This window comes from Budorcas taxicolor, chromosome 25 (genome assembly GCF_023091745.1).
Source record: "Budorcas taxicolor isolate Tak-1 chromosome 25, Takin1.1, whole genome shotgun sequence".
Taxonomy (NCBI): Eukaryota; Metazoa; Chordata; class Mammalia; order Artiodactyla; family Bovidae; genus Budorcas; species Budorcas taxicolor.
Window position 1 is genome coordinate 46,194,663 of NC_068934.1, and position 19,402 is coordinate 46,214,064.

At 55.6% G+C, this 19,402-nt stretch overlaps 1 protein-coding gene across 1 annotated transcript; it reads right to left on the reverse strand.

The window, feature by feature from the left end:
- Nucleotides 1-7,264: 7,264 nt before the first annotated feature.
- Nucleotides 7,265-13,681, reverse strand: LOC128068951 (aldehyde dehydrogenase family 3 member B1-like). Its single transcript, XM_052662228.1, has 10 exons — nucleotides 13,623-13,681; nucleotides 11,755-11,917; nucleotides 11,159-11,269; nucleotides 10,854-10,974; nucleotides 10,519-10,604; nucleotides 10,344-10,425; nucleotides 9,696-10,082; nucleotides 8,800-8,966; nucleotides 7,723-7,822; nucleotides 7,265-7,449 (listed from the first exon to the last, which is right to left on the reverse strand). Exons 1-10 carry the CDS (start codon nucleotides 13,679-13,681, stop codon nucleotides 7,265-7,267), a joined length of 1,461 nt encoding a protein of 486 aa, XP_052518188.1.
- Between the last annotated feature and the right edge of the window lie 5,721 nt (nucleotides 13,682-19,402).

The following is a 19,402-nucleotide window of genomic DNA, read 5'->3' on the forward strand; positions in this document are numbered from 1 at the left end:
GGCCGCGGGGAGATGGATGGGCTGGGTGCGGGTGTAGAGGGCCCAGGGAGGGAGAGCTGGGGAGGACGGAGCTCTGGGCTCCTCCAGCCCCTCTGTCAGGCAGGAGCAAAGCTCTCAGGCACAGGGGGCGGGGGAGGCCTGGACGGTGTGAGGCTGTGCTCAAGGTTCGTCCCTCCCCAGCCAGTGTGGCCCTGCGGTGGACACTGCAGAGAGTGCCTGGTTAGGATGGAGGGGACCTGAGGGGCAGGACTGGGCCCGCTCCCTCCTGGACGCTGACCATCTCTGCCTCCCTGGTGGGACTTCCACCACCCTACCTGCCCTTCCTGTACCTCCTCCCTGCACCCCTGCACCTGGACAGGTGGTCCCAGGTGGGGAGAGCCTTGTCAAGCTGCACCTCTTCCCCAGCCTTGATGCCCCCTGAGTCCCATGAGCACTGGACTCATTACACACTTGGAAACGCACATCTGGGCTGTGCCACCCACCACATACGTATCCTTCTGGAAGAGGGGCCAATGTGCTGAGGCTCTCAGAAACATGTGTGCTCACACACACAGTGCCTGGGCAGACACACGCCTGGACACCTGCACACGTGGGCACATACACAGCCACACACTTCTGCCTCCCAGATCGACTCTGTGGCCCTGTGAACAGAGAGGGCTTGAAGCCCTCCTCTGGACCATGGCCTCCTCTGAAAGCCCCTCTGCTGGCCCCAGGGCAATCTTTCTCCAAGTCCCCCTCCACACACACACACGCACTATGGGATCTTCCCTCTGGGCTGTGATAAAATAGTGTGGGGACAGAGACAGTCAGCCCTGGCCCCAGAACGCACAGCAGGTCTAAGACCACCCTGAGGCAGACCTGCCCCGGATCCCAAGGTCACAGAGAGGGGTCCTCTCCCACACAAGAGAGAGGGGAGCCGTGGACCCCTGGACACCTTCCATTTTATAGAATGGGAAACTGAGGCATGGAGGTGCGGGTTTGGCAAGAAATGTGGCACACAGTGGGGGGCAAAGGGGGGCCCTGGGCTGCAGACTGTGTCTCAAGACCCACTGTTCAGAAGGGAGGTCTGAGGCCGGACAGGCCTGGCCTGGGTTGGGGACCCAGGCTGGGGCGGGGGGCCAGTGTGGGCAGGGCAGGCCTGGAGAACGTGAGCTTCTCAGTTTGGATGAAGACAATGCCCCTCTCACGGTTGGCACCGTGTTGATGAAATGGGGTATGCAGTGGGCTCCCCCTCACAGAGCACGTCCTCACCACTGAACATCTGGAAGACAAGTCACAGTGGCCAGAAGGCTTGGTCCTGGGAGAGGACCCAGGAGCCAAGGCTGCTGGGACCAACTTCTGCCCTGGCCCCAAAGGGGGAAACCCAGCAGGGACAGCCAAGAGAGGCCCTTCACTGATGGCCCTGCCCACCTGCCCCTCACCTCCTCAGTCAATGCAACAGGGTGTCTGCTGAGACGCCAGCTGGCTGTGTGTCTAGAAATGGAGACCCCGGTCACCTCAGAAAGATGCTTGCCCTTGTGTGCCTTAGTGGCCACAGGCGCAGACAGCGAAGTCTGGCTTCAAGGCCTTGCTAGCTGTGTGACCTTGAGCAAGTCATTCAATGTCTCTGGGTCTCAGCCTTCCCAACCCTCAGTAAAACTGGGATTATACTATCTCCTCCTATCATCCTGAGGTTTAAATTAAACAGCTAACAGTGCTTAAAGCAGGGCGTGGGGGGAATTCCCTGGCAGTCCAGTGACTAAGACCCAGTGCTTTCACTATGGTGGGCTCAAGTTCGATTCCTGGGGAGTTGAGATCCTATAAGCTGAACAATCCAGACCATAGAACAATCCAACAAACAAACAAAAAAAAACCAGCAAAAACAACAACAAAAAACAGTGTCTGACACATAGTAACTACAATATAAAAGTGTATTAAATAAAATTTTAAATTGTGGCAGAAATCACTATTATTTAGCATCTGCAGGGAAGATGGGTCTTTAGCCCAAAACACTGAAAGGACGGTGTTTCCTCCACCATAATGTTGCAAGTAACGTAACACCTCAAAATAAAACCTGAAGCTGTAATAAGAGCAGAGAAGTCCAGCCAAGTTCTGACTTTTTCTTGTCATTGTTATTTGGTCCTTTTAAAAGGATCATATTTTTGACATGTCAGCCTCTTTGTAATATTTCTCTTTGCACCACCATTTTGCTGTGCCCTCGGCTGGGGGCTCGGCCTGCTGTGGGAGCCAGATCTCAGCTGCCCCAGGAGGGATAAGCAGGGCTGACGAAGGAAGGAGGTGGAGGCCCCTGAGATAGAAACCCACGGAGGAGGCTGCTCCGGCTGGTCCCTGGGCTCAGGCGCACAGGGCGGGTGGGCCAGTGCCCGCAGATGGTGCTCGTGGAAGCTCCTCCCCGCTCTGAAGGCCCGCTGAGGGGCTTTGCTGCTGCTGCTGCTGCTCAGCCGCTCAGTCGTGTCCGAAGCTTTGCCACCCCTTGGACTGCAGTACACCGGGTTCCCTGTCCTTCACTCTCTCCCAAAGTTTTCTCAAGCTCATGTCCACCGAGCTGGTGATGCCGTCCAACCTCCTCATCCTCTGTTGCCCTCTTCTCCTCCCGCCTTCAATCTTTCCCAGCATCAGGGTCTTTTCCATTCTGTCGGCTCTTCACATCAGGTGCCCAAAGTATTGGAGTTTCAGCTTCAGCATCAGCCCTTCCAGTGAATATTCAGTGTTGATTTCCTTTAGGATTGACTGGTTTGATCTCCTTGTAGTCCAAGGGACTCTGAAGAGTCTTCTCCAGCACCACAATTCAAATCATCAATTCTTTGGCGTTCAGCCTTATATAAGGTCCAGCTCTCCCTGGGGAACAGTTTTTAAGCGGGCTAGGGCCCTGCCTCTGGGGCTGCAGGACCTGAGGGCCCCTGGAGGGCAGGGGTGTTGCTCAACAGCGACTCCATGTGGCGGACCCTACAGAGCTGCGGCTGGTGGGCTGCCCCTTCTTGCCAACCTCCTTCTCGCTAGGTGTAGAAGCAGGAAGACCCAGTTCCTATAACAGCGAGGAAGGGGAGATGGTGCGAGGGAGACGCTGGACTTCCTGCTAATGCGCATAGGGATGCTCACAGAATCCACGGGAGGGTTTAATGGAAGAGACGGTTCTGTAATTGCCCCTCTCACCGGACGAACTGGGCGGTGCCTGCTCCACGCCCTCTCGCTTCCACGGTGATTATGATTATTTACATCCTCCCAACTGTGAGAGGCACGGAAAGCCTAAAACATAGAGCCTTTCAAAGAGTTAAAAGTTATTAGAGTAGTGCTAATGTAAGATTTCATTATTGGGCCAATGCTTGTTGCTAAGTTCCCATATCTCTTATCCACTCTGCACCTGGGAGTGCATTAGTTAACATAGCTGGAATGTAAAAAAAATAAGTGTAGCCTTGAATTTAACCACATCAGACTTTTGAGCTAATTGGTTCTTTCTTGTAACTCACTGCACCTTTGCTTCGTGAGAATGTAACTCTGTTTAATACTTTTTGAGGCTGACATAGATTAGAAATATAAGAAAAAACATTTCAAGGGAAAAGAAGTTTTCTGGTTAAGAAGCCTTTATCAAAAGAGGGTCATAAAATGTTCACAGGCCTCCAAGGACAAAAGATAATGTACACAATATTGTTTATGGGAAAGGTTTGCAAAAAAAATCCTGGTTTCGATAAAGACAAAACAGATATAATGTTTGGGCTGACTCTGTATGACTTTGCATCTTTCATTTCCCTCTATGTACAAGTAAAGGTATAAAAGACCCTTTCAAAAATAAAAACAATGGGCCTCGCTTGAAAAAGCTTGGTCACCCCGTGTTTTTCTTTTTTCTCTTTTTTTTCTCTCTTACTTTCTTTTTCAGGCTGATCCCTTAAAACATAGAGGCTCCCTGAGTTCATTTATCTGCCCGGGTTTCTAAGACCTGAACGGGAAGACGTCCTGCGTCTTCACTCCCTCGGGAGACCGGGAAGGCACCTGTGGCCTCTGTGAACAGGGCGAACTTCTTGTCTCGAAGTTTTATTGGCTTTCTATGTAAACCAAAAAATATCAGCCTCTTTCTCTCCTCTATTTTCTTATCTACAATATTCTTTCCTTATCTCTTTCTAAATCATCCGCCGACACCGTTTTTCCTTCAGGTTCCCCTGGATCCTGCGGGGGCTGGACCCCGGCACAGCCCTTGTCCTCCCAGAAGGTCTCGGCCTGGCTCCAGAGCCAGCCCAGCAGCCAGAGCTCCCTCCAGGCCAGCCCTCTCTGCAGCGCCCAGCTCACACGCTTCCTGCCGTCCCACCCTCCACCCAGACGGCGGGGCCTGTGGAGCCTGTCAGGGTGCTGGCACCTCCGTAGGGTAGCTGGCGGGGGTGGACGGGGTTGCAATCTGAGGCTGGGTCACCCGAAGGGGTGGGGGGGCCCTGCTAGAGCCCTCCAGGGATCTGGAGCCTTGGCAAAGGGAGGGCAGAGACCTCCTTTAGGTGCTGAGTCCTGCCCCAAGGACACAGGTGGGAGGCCTTGTACCAAGGCCACTGACATGGAGCCCAGAAACAAGGTCTGCTCCGGGCCCAACAGATCACCTTTGTTGCCCAAGCCCCCCTACCCCTGCCCATCATCACTGTAGGCTTCCTGACCCCAAATTAGGCTAGAATGCACACCCCAGCAGTCTCTCTCTATGCCCTAACCAATCACCTAACCTCCTAGCAGGAATTTTGTCTTGAGGCTATAAAACTGGCGACTAACAGGAGAAAACTTTCAACTCTCCCTGGTCTGTCAGGGGGTTGGCGGGCTGCATTTGCAGCGCCCTTGTCATCTCTGTCCCCCGCTCTTCATAAACTCAATCCCTTCTGCAATGCTCTGTCCCTGCAAATGCCTTTCCAACCCGTGCTCCGGCTGCCTCAGCGTTAGGGTCCCGGGGCGGGACTCTGGAGACCTGCGGAGGCTGCTGGGCGAGACCTGGGCTCCGGGAAGCTCAGCGACTTGGCCGATCCCGCGGCCAGCAGTGGTGGAGCGAGTGTGTCTGCCCGCCTTAGGGTCCCTGCTCCCTGCTTCTCCCAGGGCAGGGGCCTCGGGGACCCACTTTATGAGTCAGAAGCCACAGCCTTTGTTCGAGGGGCCCGCCCAGGCCGCTGAGCCTCCTGGGAAGGAAGGGGGGCCTGATCAGCAGCCCCCAGCTATGAGGGGCAGTTTCTGGAGACACAAATGCTTCCTGCCAGGAGGTGTGGGGCCTCCTGCTCTGGGAAGGACAGCATTAGGGGATCCTGAAAGTTCAGTTCCCTTGGCTGAGGTCCAGCTTCTGTGTCTCAGAAGGTGTTTTTATACATGTATTTTTTTATTATTTTTTTTTAGATTGAAGGATAGTTGAGAGGCCCTTAGACAGCAAAGAGATCCAACCAGTCAATCCTGAAGGCAATTAACCCTGACTATTCATTGGAAGGACTGATAATGAAGCTGAAGCTCCAATACTTTGGCCACCTGATGCAAAGAGTCGACTCATTGGAAAAGACTCAGATGCTGGGAAAGATTGAGGGCAGGAAGAGAAGGGGGTGACAGAAGATGAGATGGTTGGATGCCATCACCAACTCAATGGACATGAGATTAAGCAAGCTCTGGGAAATGGTGAAGGACCTGCAAGCCTGGTGTGCTGCAGTCCATGGGGTCGCAGAGTTGGACACGACTTAGTGACCGAACAACAACATAGTTGAGTCACAATGTTGTGTTTTATGTATACATTTTTCAAATAATTTCCATTACAGTTTATCATAAGATATTGCCTATAGTTCCCTGTGCTGTATAGTAGGACCTCGAGGTTTATTTTATATATAGCAGTGTGTATATGTTAATCCCATACACCAAAAGATCTCTCTCCCACTTCCCCTCTAGCCATACATTGGTTTACTATGTCTGTGAATCTGCTTCTGTTTTGTAAATAAGTTCATTTGTACTATTTTTGTGGTTCCACATGTAAGTGATGGTGTGGAGTATTTGTCTTGGTTTGACTGACTTCACTTAGTGTGATAATCTCTAGGTTCATCCACGTTGCCGCAAATGACATTATTTCATACTTTTTATGGCTGAGTGGTATTTCGTTGTGTATATATGCACCACATCTTCCTTATCCATTTATCTGTTGTTGGACATCTAGGTTGCTTTCATATTTTGGCTGTTGTAAATAGTGCTGCAATGAATATTGGGGGTGTACGTATCTTTTTGAATTAGTCTTCTCCAGATATATGCCCACTAGTGGGATCGCTGGGTCATCAGTTTCTCTATTTTTAGTTTTTCTAAGGAACCTCTCCGTACTGTTCTCCATAGTAACTGCATGGATTTATGTTCCCACAAAAAAATGTAGGGGAGTTCCCTTTTCTCCACACCCTCAGAAGGTGTTCATAGAAAGGAAGGGCATCGGGGAACTGGCACAAGAGCCCCAAGAAACAGCAGCCTCCAGCCCCAACTGAGTGTGCGAGTAAGTGTGTGTGAGCGCTGGTGTCTGCCTGTCTGAGGATCTGTGTGTTCACCTGTGCTATGTGTACCAACATGTGTTCATGCCATAGCAGTGAGACCAGTCCGGAGGTGGGCCGGCTGTTGCCCCTCTGAGCCCCAGGAAGTAGAGGGACCCCCAGCCCCCACTGGCTCTGACACCCCCCTCCCCGAAAGGCTGTGTGACCTGGGGAGTCGGTGCCCTCTCCGGGCCTTGGCTCCTGCCTGTGAGATGGGAGTGAGGCTCCCTCCTCGGTAGGGGCAGCTGAGAGGAGTGAGGGGCGAGGGGGCAGGTGCAAGCTTGGAGGACAGACACGGGCACAGCATATGCTGGCCTGGAGGGCAGAGACGTCTCCAAGGGCCCACGTTCGTCACTGCAGTTGGGGAAACTGAGACCCAGACAAACCCAGCTTCCCAAACCAGGTCTGGCTGGAGCTGTTAGAAATCACTGTATACTTTGGGAGCCTAATTATAGATCTGACATGAGAGAGGCCTTCCTAACCACCAGGACTGCTCAACCTAGGGGGTGAGTTCTCTGTCACCAGACATGTTCAAGCAAAGGGTCAACAAATTTGTCAGAAAGCTGCAGGGGGGACTCTGGTCCTGAAAGCGGCTGGACTGGTGGCCCAGAGGTCTGTCCAGCCAGGCGTCTGTTCAGACAAAGCCCCAAGGGCAGGACCTTTCTGTTCCTGGACAGGACGCCTGCCTTTCGGGGGCCACTGAGTACCCAGGCGGCAGCAGGATAGCGGGGTCGTGGACGGAGACTTGGAGGCAGGCAGGGTGCTCACAGAAGGGTGCACAAGTGGCTGCCCATGGCCCAGGTGAACAGCTTATGTCTGCAGTCAGAATAGGGTGGGTAGCGGATGTTCTTCAGCACCTCCAGGCCCGAGTGGGAGAGCAGGCAGCCACGGTGGTGGGAGAAGGTGTCGAAGGAGAACTTGCCGTGGTATCTTCCCATCCCACTTTTGCCTGCACAGGCATGAAAGTGAGGGTCTAAGGCCAGGCCGAGGAGCCCACCACCACCACCACCACCAGCAGCCCGCCGCCCAGCAGGGAGCCCAGGGAAAGCCAGGACATGCGATGAGCCATTTTGCAGAGAGGGAAACTGAGGCCCTGAGAGGCCAGGGGTCTGGATAAGGTTGAACCGTGAGTGAAGGCCAAACTGAACCTTCCTGGGTCTGGAGCACCCATCTGGGCTTCCCTGGGAGTTGGGGCTGGAGGGTGAAGGAGGGCGGGGCTCACCGACTCCCCCGAATGGCAGGGAGGTAAGACTCATGTAGGTGAAGCCGTCATTCCCCACAAAGTTGCCGCTGCTGGTCCTGTCCAGCATCTGGTTCATTACCTGGTGGGAGGGGGAGGCCGGGGTCAGGGGTGGAGCGTAGTCTCCTTATTCCACGGTGAGCAGAGGTGCCTCCCCGGTCTCCATCCTCTGCTGAGTGAGTGTCGCCCCTCTGAGTTCACAAAGAGGAGCCCGCAGCCCTGAGAAGCGCCTATGAGGGTTAGCAGCCACAGCAAACAGGCAGCCAGCCCAGCTCCGCCTGCAGGGCCCCACCTTTGCTCTGCCTAATCCCCCTTCAGGGGCTCTGCACACCCGTACAGAACTTTTGCACAATTTAGGAAAAGAAGGGTGTTTGGGGCAGGGCAGATAGAAAGGGCACCTCCTTGTCTGGGTGGAGGCTGCTGTTCTTGGTGCTGCCCCCGCCAACCACACCCCTGTCTCAGCGGGACACCTGTATTCAGGGAGCTGTTGTCCAATGGCCTGGATTATTTTCCAGTGGTCATGTATGGATGTGAGAGTTGGACTGTGAAGACGGCTGAGCGCCGAAGAATTGATGCGTTTGAACTGTGGTGTTGGAGAAGACTCTTGAGAGTCCCTTGGACTGCAAGGAGATCCAACCAGTCCATTCTGAAGGAGATCAGCCCTGGGATTTCTTTGGAAGGAATGATGCTAAAGCTGAAACTCCAGTACTTTGGCCACCTCATGCGAAGAGTTGACTCATTGGAAAAGACTCTGATGCTGGGAGGGATTGGGGGCAGAAGGAGAAGGGGACGACAGAGGATGAGATGGCTGGATGGCATCATGGACTCGATGGATGTGAGTCTGAGTGAACTCCGGGAGTTGGTGATGGACAGGGAGGCATGGCGTGCTGTGATTCATGGGGTTGCAAAGAGTCGGACATGACTGAGCAACTGAACTGAACTGAATAGTTACCCTGGAGTTGTCTGCTCCCTGACCCTTGCAAGTGGGCTGGGAAAAGGGAGGTGACTAGTCTCACCCCTTTGGGCCGCTCTGTTGCCCCCACCTGCGTCCAGCCCCACCTGGCTGCTGTTGGAGAAGGCGTACAGGGCCAGAGGCTTCTCCCGACGGTTGATGAAGTCGATGGCCTGGCCCAGGTTCCTCACGTTCACGATGGGCAGGATGGGCCCAAAGATCTCCTCCTGCATCACCGGATCTGTCTCCCGCACGTCCACCAGCACCGTGGGGGCTGCCAGAGACAGGGGCCGGCTCAGCCCAGGGAAGGGGCCCTCTGGTGGGCGGGGCCTAAGGCGGGTGGGCCTCTGGTGGGCGGGGCCTAAAGTGGGTGGGCCTCTGGTGGGCGGGCCCGCGGGCTGTCAGGGCCCAGGGACCCGGATGTTCCAGGGATGGTACTCTCCCCGCAGCCCCCGGGAAGCGACCACGAGGGGCTCCCCAGCCTGACCGGGCTCGTGGGGCCCAGAGAATCACTCAGCCTTGGTCTCACAGTCAGAGGGTGCCCCGATCTTAGACCCCAGAGTCTGAGGCCCCAGGTCCCAGCCTGTTAGACACTGTGAGTCGTTCGGCCCAGGAGACCAGGGCTCTTTGTTCACAGCAGAGCAGACGCTCAGGACGGGCTTTGGGAGCTGAGAACCGGAATCGTGGGCGCGTAGCACTAGGGGTCGTGTGGCCCGTGGAGCAGCGGATCGTGGGGCTGAAGTTGGGAAGCTGAGCCTAGAACTCTGGGGTCTGAGCTTGCAGAACTTGGGCCAGAGTGTGGAGTCGTGGGGTCGCGGGCTCAGACCCCAGCACCAGGAAACACCAGGGTCACGAAGTCGTGGCACCAGGCTGGGCTGTAGCGGTGGGGTGGGGGGAGCCTCAGAGCCCAGACTCGGGGTCCAGCTGTGGCCCCCAGCGTGGAGGGGCCTTCGCTGGGGTGTGGATGGGGGTGGGGCACAATGGCAGGGAGGGCGGGGCTCACCGATGTAGAGATCGCTTTCGTCACTCTGGCCGCCGACGACCACGCGGCCACAGCTCAGCAGGCCCCGGAGCCGCTGGAAATGCTTCTGGCTGATGATGCGGCTCAGGTCCGGGGAGCTCTGGGGGTCGTCGCCATAGAAACGGGTGATGGCGCTCTGCAGGGCGGGCACCAGCCGCGCCTGCATCTCGGGGCTGCACAGGACATAGTCGGGGGCCGTGCAGGTCTGGCCGGCGTTGAAATAGCGGAAGAAGGTCACCCGGTTGGCCACAGTCTGGGGGTCGCAGTTGTCGTCCACATAGCAGGGGTTCTTGCCTCCCAGCTCCAGCGTGACGGGCGTCAGGTGCTTGGTGGCGGCAGCCATGACAATCTTGCCAACTCGAGGGGTCCCTGGGAACATGGGATTTGACTCAGCTGCTCTTGGCCAGATGGTTCAGGCACCACCTTCCTGGCCCCATCCTGGCTCACCCACTGGGATCTGCCCCCCGCCCTGCAGCCCCAGGACCCCACCCTGCCAGGCCCACCTGCCCCACATGATTGCCATCAGGGACACTCCACACCGCTGGCCATCGCCTGCTCCCTCCCCCGCCTTCTCCAGCCTCTTCTCCAGCATCCCTCTTTCCCCAGGACACCAGCCGGGGCCACCCTCACCCGTGAAGAAGATGTAGTCGAACTCGTGCTCCAGCAGCTGCCCCGTCTCCTCGGGCCCGCCCAGCACCACGGCAAAGCAGCTCTGCAAGGGGGCGGGAGGGATGCACGGCTCAGAGGACCCTGCAGGATCTCCCACTGGTGGGAGTGGGGGTGTGGGACACAGGCTCACCCTCACCTCGTCCAGGTATCGGGGCAGCACCTTGGCCAGGACCTTCTCAGTGTTCTTGCTGATCTCTGAGGGTTTCAGCACCACGCAGTTACCTGCGGGACGGGGCGGGGCAAGGAGAGGGCGGGGCTATGTGTAGCCACGCCCATCTCCATTCGCTCCTCCCGCCTAGTGCAGCTGAGAGAGGTGCCTTATTGGCCCCGAGGCCACACAGCCCCAGGGATGGTGGCCAGATGGGAACCAGCCCTTTTCAGCCACCTGGTGCCAGCTCCCTCCTCCTTCCTGGCTCTGGGGGCAGCTGGGAGGACAGACAACGGGGCATGAGGGTGGAGGCGTCCTCTCACCTGCAGCGAGGGCGCCCACCAGGGGCACCAGGCTCAGGTTCAGGGGGTAGTTCCAGGGAGACAGGATGAGCACCAGGCCGAAGGGCTCCCTCCTGATGAAGGCTGAGTCCAGCTGCGTGATCTGGGGTGTGGAACGGACAGTGAGGCCTCACTAAGGATCACCCCAAAGCCCACCCCTCATAGCCCTCGACCTGCCTGTGCAGTGGAGTCCCCTCAAGGAGACCACGGTCCCAAGAAAGTCAGTGACTCGCCCAGGGCCTGGGCTGGGCCGCCCTGAAGTTGTCCCGCCTGGCCAGAGGTCTCACCAGGTTCTTGGCCACTGGCTCGTCCTTCATCCAGGTGCGCAGGTTCCTGAGAGCCAAGTCGACCTCATTCTGGCAGATGATGAGTTCCGAAATGTCCGAATGAAAGGCCAGCTGTGGTAGAGGTGGGATTCGGGGGTTAGGCCTGGGCGGGGTGGGGAGGGGAGCTGGAGGTTCCCAAGAGTCCTTAGGGTGGACACGGAGACAGTCTCCAGGGTGAGCACAGCCAGCCCCTAGGAACTGCAGTGAGGAGCATGGGTCCTGGGCTCTGCTGCTTTCTGGCTGTGGGAACTTGGGCCAGTGACTTAACTCCCACGTGCCTCGCTTTCCCCGTCTGTGACATGGGACAGCAGTCAGACCTGCCTTACAGGTTTACTGAGTTGACATAGAGCAGCTAGCAGCCCAGGGAAGAGTCTGCTGAACCACAGGACTGAGCTGGGGATGCAGCTGGCTCCAGCCCCCACCCCTGCCGTCCTCCCTCACCCCTGCCCTCCTCCCCCAACCCCTGTCCTCCTCCCCTCACCCCTGCCTGCCCCCACTCACCCCTGACTGCCCTCACCCACCCCTGCCCTCCTCCCGCCACGCCGCCCCCCACCCACCTTGTGCAGGTCCTGAGCCAGCGCCTCCTGCAGAAGCTGCTTGTTCTCTTGCAGGAAGCGGCTCAGGCCCTTCAGCTGGGCGGCCCGGAACTCAGCCGGCCGCGTACGCCCCGAGACGAAGGCCTCCCGCAGCCGCTGCAGGGTGTCTGCAAAGGGGTCCATCCTGCAGGGCGGAGGCAGTGTGGGTTGGGGTGCCCCCACCTCTATCACCCCTCCACGGCCCCTACTTGCACCCACGTGGGCCCATGGACACCCCCACAGGGCCTCGAGGGGTTCTTTGCCTCAGAGACCACAGAACTTTGCAGTGGCAGATGGGGAAACTGAGGTTGGGGTGTACTGCAGGGCCCCGGAGCATGGGATGGCTCCCTGTGCCCTGGGGAGGTGGGCCTGGAACAAGGAGCAATGGGGTGGGCGGGGCATCCGTGGGAAGGCTCAGCTGACAGCCTGAAGCCTTGAGCCCATCTGGCTTTGGTCTGACACCCAAGGGAACCCCGGCGGGGCTGGGAGGGGAGGGGGATGAGGCATGGGGGTGGGAAGAAGGAGCCCAGGAGGGCCTCTGGGGCGAAATACCTGGACTTTGAGCAAGAAAGGTCTCTGAGCACCCCAACCAGGGCCCCGAAACCACACCATCACCTGCTCCCCCCTCCAGGTCTCTCTGTCCATGTCTGTGTGTCTCTCTGTCTCTGTCTTTGTCTCTCTTTTCCTGTGTGCCAATGTGAGCCATCTACCCTCAGGGTCCAGCAGCGTCTCAAAGGCCTGAGCCCAGGACCTCTGCCCCAGGGCCCTGATCGTGGAGTGAGGCAGGTCTCAGCGTCCGCCCCCTCCTCCTCTCTCAGCCGCAGTCTCCTCACCTGGGGAGTGGGGACAGACTTCTCCTTGGGCGTGCAAGCACAGGCCTGGGCTGGGGACACGAGGGACATGCAAGTCCTGCTGGGTGGGAGGGGGAAGGCTGGCCGTGTGGGTGAGGCCCCTCAGCAGGTGGGCAGCGGGAGCTCAGCTCTTAGGGGGAACACAGGACCTGCTTGCTCCCACTTGTGGTTGGCAGGGCAGCTATCCTGGCCCTTTCTTGGGCTGGAAGGGGACCCAAGTTATGCTCTCCCACAGCCAGGCCCGGGATGGTCCCACCTAAACCCCCGCCCGCGCCCCAGATGGCTGAGGGGCAGAGGGAGATCAGGAAGTCCCGCCCAGGCCCAGGCTCAGTGTCAAGATGGACCAGGGCCATTTCCTCCTGAGCGTCCGGGAGCAGCTGGGCCTGCGGGGCTGCCTCTGGCCACCGGCCCCGCCCACCCTCGGTTCATGGTGGCCAGGAACACCCTTAGACCTTCAAGTTCCAGGGCTGCCCCAGAGGCACCAGCGTCACCCGCACCACCCAGCTTTCCCACTGGAGTTCCAGTGGCACCTGGTTGCATTGGCCCTGCTCTGGCTTTGTCTGAGCCTCTCTAGAGCCTCGCTAGGGCTGAATGTGGCCAGAATGAACCAAAGCCCGGGGACCATATCCTCAGGCCCACCCCTACCAGTGCCCAATCAAATGAGGAGGCGGATGGCTGGGTAGGGCTGAGGTCAGCTGCTCCCTCATTTAGGGTTAGGGCCTCTTCCCCCAGCCTGGGGAGCCTCTACCCTTGCCCCGGGCCAGGCCAGCCCATGGGGGCTGCAGGTTTTCCGAGAGTATTCCCGGGCGTCACAGGGGTTGGAAGTGGGAGCGGGGAGCAGGGGGCAGGGCAGCACCACCTCCCTGCACTGAGCCAGGCCCCAGGCCCACGGACCCCCAGCCCTGGAGGCCCCACGGGGTCGGGATCCCATTTCTCTTCCCCACTCCCCCACCCTGTGCTGCTGGCCCGCCCCTCCCCACAACCCCCGACCCCACGTACCCTGGTGTGGACTCCGACCCTGGATCCTTTGCCAAGCCTGGGCGCTTTATGCCTGACATTCTGCCTCCAGATGTGCGCTCTCACCTCGCCTCTGCCCGCTGCCTGTGCAGCTCCCCAACCGGATGCCCTGTGCCCACGTCTGGCGGTGGAGAGGCACCCGGGTGACAGATCACCAAACCGAAGCTCCAGCCGGTCTGGCCTCCTGCTGATTCACACGTCAGCACTGCCTGCGGCTGCCTCACCTGGCACAGCTGGCCCCCGGAACAGGCCTGGCAACTCCGAGTGACTCCAGGTAATGCTGTGGTTGCTGGGAAGGACAGGCAGGAAGTTACCTGAGAAGGAGAAAGATAAGGTAGTTGTTCAGTTGCTAAGTCGCCAAGAGTCCAACTCTTTGCGACCCCATGGACTGCAACCCCTCAGGCTCCTCTGTCTTCCACTATCTCCTGGAGTTTGCTCAAACTCACGTCCATTGAGTTGGTGATGCCACCCAACCATCTCATCCTCTGTCATCCCCTTCTCCTGACCTCAATCTCTCCCAGCATCAGGGTCTTTTCCAATGAGTCGGCTCTTTGAATCAGGTGGCCAAGATATTGGAGCTTCAGTATCAGTCCTTCCAGTGAATATTCAGGGTTGACTTCCTTTAGGATTGACTGGTTTGATCTCCTTGTAGTCCAAGGGACTCTCAAGAGTCTTCTCCAGCACCACAGTTTGGAAGCATCAATACTTTGTCAGCGGGACCCTGGCAGCCTCCTCCAGGATGCCCTCAGACAGCAGAGCTCTTCAAGCCACTCAGGTCCCCCACCAGACCCTCATGTCTAGGCCTTCATTCCCACCCCGCAGGGCTCCTTCATTTGCACTCTCCTCATGTGCCTGACTGGCTTCCTCAGGGCAGAGGAAGGGGCCCTGGCAGCTGCAGAGAGAGAGTGGATGGGCCAGGGGCCCCTGTGGCCACAGGGTGTCACATCTTGTTCCTTTTCCCCCTTATTCTTCTATTTACTGTGTGACCCTGGGCAAGTTTCTTGGGCTTCCCTGGTTGGCTCAGATGGTAAAGATTCCCCCTACAATGCGGGAGACCTGTGTTTGATCCCTGGGTGGGAAAGATCCCCCGGAGAAGGGCATGGCAACCCACTCCAGTATTCTTGCCTGGAGAATTCCATGGACAGAGGAGCCTGGTGGGCTACAGTCCACGGGGTCAGAAAGACACGACTGAGTGACTAAACACACAGCACAGACAAGCTGCTTAACCTCCCTGAGCCTCCCGAGGCAGCAACTGCAAGTAGAGAGTCTCACTATAAGATGAAAGAATAGGTATAGATAACCGCAGCTCCTGACACGAAATCAGTGCTTGTAAGCACTGGTTACTAACTTTTCCCCCAGTCTCTCTAAAGCACCTGCTAGGTTCTAGGAAGCAGAAGATGTGCTCAGGCCCCACTGCTAATCTGTCATGTGTGATTTGCCCCTGTCTGCCCTTCACTCCCAAGCCTGTCCCAAGAGATCAAGATCACTCCATGGCCGAGGGCTGTGGAGAGCAGATCCAGGCACCGCATGAGGACCAGCTTGCCCCCTAGGCAGGCGTGTGAGTTGCTCCTTGGCTGTGATGGGAACCAGGCCAGTGGGGGCCACACAAGACACCAGAAGGGAAGTCAGTGCTGGCAAGAACAATCGAAGAGCCGAGGGGTGGGATGTGGTGGGATGGGGTACAGCCCGCCTCCTGGGAGCCACCGGATTGTGCAGTTCACCAATTGTACCTCAAAGCTGTTAAAGCGAGACAAACCAAGGAATTCCCTGATGGTTGGTGGCTAGGACTCCATGCTTTCATGGCCAAGGGCGTGGGTTTAATCCCTGGTTGGGCAACTAAGTTCCCACAAGCCACAGGGCCAAAAACAAGCAAACAAAAAACTAAATAAACTAAACCACTTTGAACTGAACCAACAAGAAGCCTGCATAGCCCACAAGCAAATGAAAGTATGTTCGGCCTCCACAACAACTGTGAAATGCCAAGTGCAGCAATGGCGAGATGCTCTGCAAATGCCTCGGATCAGTTTCCTTGGGCTGCGCTAACAAACCACCACCACAACAGCGGTGGCTGGAGACAGCGGGGTTACAATCTCCCAGTTCTGGAGGACAGAAGTCTGAAACTCATGTGCTGGTGGGGCTCCAGCGGGGGTCCTCCCCTCCCAGGTCTCAGCTTTCGTAACTGCTGGCCTTCCCCTGCTCTACACTTCTGCAGTTACGAAAAACCAGAATGTCGCCAGACTCTGCCAAGTGTGGCTAGGGGAATGACATTGTCCCTAGTTCAGAGCCACCTCACTAGATGATTCTTGCGAACAGTTCTGTGACTTCAGTGCTTCTAGTGCAAACAGGGGGCAGGTTCGATCCCTGGTCGGGGAACTAAGATTCCTGCATGCTGTCTGGCGTGGCAAATAAAATATTAATAAAAAATGGTCAAAGAATGTAAACAAATAGTTCTCAGAGGGAAGAAAGGCTTAAAAGAAATTCTGCTGCTCCAGGGAAGCAAAGAATCAGTGATGGTTGAAGGGTGGGGTGAGGTAGAAAGGGGAAAGTCTGGGGTCACACTGGGTGCTTACAGCAATGATCCCCCTGATGAGAATGTCACAGGGGGTGACCCATATGGATGGGGGGTGGGGTCTTGCAGAGTTTGGAGCGGCAGTGTAGTTCCTGTGTTTTCCGGGAAGTGACTACCAGCTAGGGGAGGGGAAGGAGGGACTGGATGTGACAAGCCTCAGGACAGAGCAGCCGACTCTAGGCCATGATCTTCCAGTGAGACCTCCCAGACTTCTGTCTGAGTGGTGTCTCCCCAAACTCGTATCTGTGTGCAAGCGTGCTCAGTCGCGTCCAGCTCTTTGTGACCCCATGGACTGTAGCTCACTAGGCTCCTCCGTCCATGGGATTCTCCAGGCAAGAATACTGGAGTGGGTTGCCATGCCCTCCTCCAGGGGATCTTCCTGACCCTGAGATTGAACTCACATCTGCTGCATTGGCAGGTGGGTTTCTTGGCCACTGAGCCACTAGGAAGCCTTTAGGCAGGAAGGGGAGAGGGCCAAGTGGCTGGGTGCCCTGTGAAAAGGATCCTTCTTGGGGAGAAAAGAAACAGCAGTGCCCAGGACTCCAGGACCCTGACCTCCTCAGTGGGACTCAACAGGTTAATTTGGGGACCCTCAAACTTGCCCTGGGGACCTGAAGATGCCAGGGCCCTGCTCTGGGCTTCTGCCTCGGCAGATGTGGGATGGGCCCTGGCATCAGCATCTTTACCAGCTTCCAAATGATCTCGAATTTCAGATGGATTTCAAAAGTGGCATTGGGTTCCCTGGCGGGAACAAAGGTGGTTCCCTGGTCATTCCTAGGAAAAGCTACCCAGTAAGTTTTGTGACAGATCCTGGGCCCCTGGCAGCCTTCCTTCTGGCTTTTCCGCAGGGAAGCTCCCCAGCTGGGAACCAACCCTGTCCAGAATGCCCAGAGTCTCAGTCTCCCCATCCATAGAATGGGGAGAAAGCAGCCAACCGTGACACTCATCTCATGAGGTCACGGGAGGGTCATTATGGGAGCGGGTTGGATGTTTCCAGAAACTTCAAAGCACTGCAGGCAGTGAGAGGCCTGAGGGGTGGGGGGAAGGACAGAAGTCTGTGTGTCCTCTCCAGCCTCAAGGGCCCAGCCAGGTGAGGTGTGGCCAGGAGCAGAGGCGGGGCCAGAGGTGCCTGCCTGCCCTTCATATCACTGGCCGAAGGGACAGCTGGGGGCTATGGTCCCAGGACGGGCTTGAATCGCAGTTTGCAAAAACTGTTCGAGAAACTTGACCCAGAGAAATGCACTCTCTTGAGAGCTCAAGCTCTTCTTAACCATGCTAAACTTCAGGATATGGAGAACTCTAGCATGAGGGATGCAAACGGTCTTCTTTTTTTCTTTATACCTTATGTAATATTTCTAGCATACAGAAAATACACAGGATAACGCACGATCGTTCACACACACACACCGCCCAGCCTCATCAGATCTTAACATTTGCCATGTGTTTATAACTTCGTGAGTGGCGGCGTCTTCTACTGTCATTGAACATTACATAGAGCTGGTGGCTCAGACAGTAAAGAATCTGCCTGCAATGCAGGGGGCACTAGTTTGATCCCCGGTCTGGGAAGATCCCACATGCTGTGGAGCAGCTAAACCCACAAGCCACAACTACTGAAGCCTAGAGTATGCCTAGAGCCCTCATGCTCTGCAACACGTGAGGCCACCACGATAAGAAGCCCGAGCACCACAACAAACAGTAGCCCCCCTTGCCACAGCTGAAGAAAGCCTTCTCAGAGCAATGAAGACCTAGTGCAGCCTAAATAAATATTTTTTAAAAAGTAATGCAATTTGTATTTGCTGATGATATGATTCTATATATAAACAAATTCCAAAGAAGGTGAATTCCCTGGTGATCCAGTGATTAGGGCTCTACTCTCTCACTGCCAAGAGCCTGGGTTTGATCCCTGGTCAGGGAACTAAAATCCCACAGCCCACATGGTGTGGTTAAAAAAAAAAAAAACAAAAAACCCAAAGAACACACACACACACACACTACTAGAGCTAATAAACACATTCGGCAAAGTTACAGGATATAAAATCAATACTCAAAAATCAGCTGTGTTTCTATACACTAGCAGTGAACAATCTGAGAAGGAAATTTAAAAAACAATTCTATTTACAATATTATCCAAAAGAATAAATACTTAGGAATAAATTTAACCAAGGAAGGGGAAATTTTTTTACACTGAACTGCAAAACACTGCAGAAAGAAATTAAAGAATATATAAATAAGTGGAAAGATATCCCATGTTCATGGATTGGAAAACTTAATATTTTTTAAAATATAATTTTCACTTTACTTTTTTCCAGAGGGTAGTTTTTCTTTGGTCACTAAGGACTTAGCTCCCCACTTGGTCTTTGGCAAAGTTCATGGGGCGGCACCCCCAGTTCTAAATTGGGGTGGGGGTGTTCAGCCCTTCCAGGCTTCACGAGAATGGCTCCTAACTACCTTGCTATGAATGGTACAACTCACACAGTATTGTCGTTTCACATGCAGCTTGGGAGGCACATAGGTATTGAAGACGTTTGCTTCAGAAATGTCCTTGGTGGCCGCAGCCTCTGTATGTTTTGCATGATGACCTTCTTAGTGGCCTTGCCCTTGAGCGCACACTGGGCACAGCTGGCACCGTGGGCTGCACGTGGCCACAGCCCTTTTCGGCATGACTACCGTTCCTTCTTTTTTCTTGGTCACCTTGGAAGTGAAGGCCTGAGAGATGAAAAGCTGAATAATGTTTAATTTGGCAGTGCTCCTCAAAGTGATCTGTGATGCAATGTAATCTCTATGGAAACTCTAACGTTTTGTAGAAATGGAAAAGCCCATCTTCATATGTAATTGCAATTCCAATCCTCATTGTTTAAATAGCCAAAAATGTATGTAGAAAGAAAACCAAAGTTAGAGGACTTACATTTCCTGATGTGTGAACTTATTACAAACTATAATAATCAAAGACATTTTGATTATTGCTTAAGGACTGACAGATAGACCAATAACATAGCATTGAGAGTCTAGAAACAAACCCAAATATCAATGACCAGTTGATTTCCAACAAGGATGCCAAGATCATCCAGTATGGAAAGAAGGAAGGCAAGAGTACTGGAGTGGGTTGCCATTCCCTCTTCCAGGGAATCTTTCCCATCCCAGGATCAAGCCGGGGTCTCCTGCATTGCAGGCAGATTCTTTATCAACTGAGCCA